We start from the raw sequence: 1587 nt of genomic DNA on the forward strand, positions 1-1587 counted from the left end.
TGTCTCAGTTTGCCATTGAAGAGTCTTAAGGCAAAGAGAGGTTAAGTAACTGCCCGACTTCACACAGCTAATCAGTAGCAGAGCTGGGACTCAAATCCAGGCATTATGGTATCAAAGTTATATGACTGGTCACACTCTAAGGAGTGGTGTGAGTGAAACATTCAAAGGGAGAAACTGAATGTGGATCAGTTGTCATTGCTTATCTTTTGTTCGTCCAGGTCTCTCTGCAAGGAAATAGACCAACAGCTGTAATCAGTGGCAGTCCTGTCACACCTTCATCATGTTTCCCTTGACCAGAAATGCACTAAATCAGTTCAAGATTCGAAGCATTCAACAACTTAGGTCAAGACAGAGTCACAAAAATCATTCTCAAGATTTCCATGATAGATACGGTAACACTGTATTAGCCAGTGGGACTGCATTCTGTGTTGTTGCATGGATGTTCACGGCCACACAGATTGGAATAGAATGGAACCTGTCTCCAGTCGGCAGAGTCACCCCAAAAGAATGGAATGATGAGTAACCATCAAAGTTACTGTAATACAAAATTGTTTCAAAATCAACTTGTCACTTAAGCACTCTGCTGCTCATTAACATATAGCATAATTGAAGAAATAAAATACATTTAAAACCTTTAAAAAGTTGTTGAAAATACTCTTTATAGTGCCTCAAAGCAAGACAATAGCAGTGGGTATAGGTTATAGGAGATTATGAATAAGAAATATTTGAAAGTAGAATTAATAATGCATGTGTTTTTCAGGCTTAATGATTTACATTAGGTATCCCTTAGTGGAATACACACATATGTACCTTACAAATTTGTTTAATTGTTTGGCAGATTCTGTTGGATCTTTCCTTAAAATATATTCATGATTTAAAAAATAATATTCATAATCTATTTTTCACATCCTTAATCTTTCCCACCATGATCTGAATCACCATACTGGGGTTACTATAAAATCTTTCTCACTAGTCTCCTTGCTTCATCACATAATGTCCCCCCAAACCTGCATCCTCTATCCCACCACACACAACTTTTTTTAACACAGAATCCAGAATGATCATTTTATTTTTTTATTTTATTTTATAAAAATTTGTTTATTTGATAGAGCCAGAGAGCACAAACTGAGAGAATGGCAGAGGGAGAGGGAGAAGCCGGCTCCCTGCTGAGCAGAGAGCCTGATGCGGGGCTCCATCCTAGGACCCTGGGATCATGACCTGAGCTGAAGGCAGATACTTAACCAGCTGAGCTAGGCACCCCCAGAATGATAATTTTAAAACATTTGTGATATCACTCCTCTTTCAAAACCTAGTGACTGCATTTCACTCAGAGCTAAAGCCAAAGTCTTTAGAAAGGTACACAGGCGCCTAGATGCCGCACTGGTCAGTTTTACTCTTGCATCAGGACACTTCCATTTACTCTTTTCTCTGCTTGCTGTGTATTTCATTCAGATCTTGTATGACTCATTTCATCATACTTTTCAAGGTTCATTCTTATGTCATATTTTCAGAGGAGGCCTGACTACCTTTTTTTAAAATTGCAGCCCCTCCTTCGTTCGGGCTTTGTTCTGTTTCCTTGCTTTATTT

General features: G+C 38.6%; 1 protein-coding gene across 1 annotated transcript; it reads left to right on the forward strand.

Moving 5' to 3' along the window:
• The first annotated feature begins 280 nt into the window (after window positions 1–280).
• On the forward strand, window positions 281–523 carry LOC123930591 (cytochrome c oxidase subunit 7B2, mitochondrial). Its single transcript, XM_045986799.1, has one exon. It carries the CDS (start codon window positions 281–283, stop codon window positions 521–523), a length of 243 nt encoding a protein of 80 aa, XP_045842755.1.
• Window positions 524–1587: the final 1064 nt, after the last annotated feature.

This window comes from Meles meles, chromosome 2 (genome assembly GCF_922984935.1).
Source record: "Meles meles chromosome 2, mMelMel3.1 paternal haplotype, whole genome shotgun sequence".
Lineage (NCBI taxonomy): Eukaryota > Metazoa > Chordata > Mammalia > Carnivora > Mustelidae > Meles > Meles meles.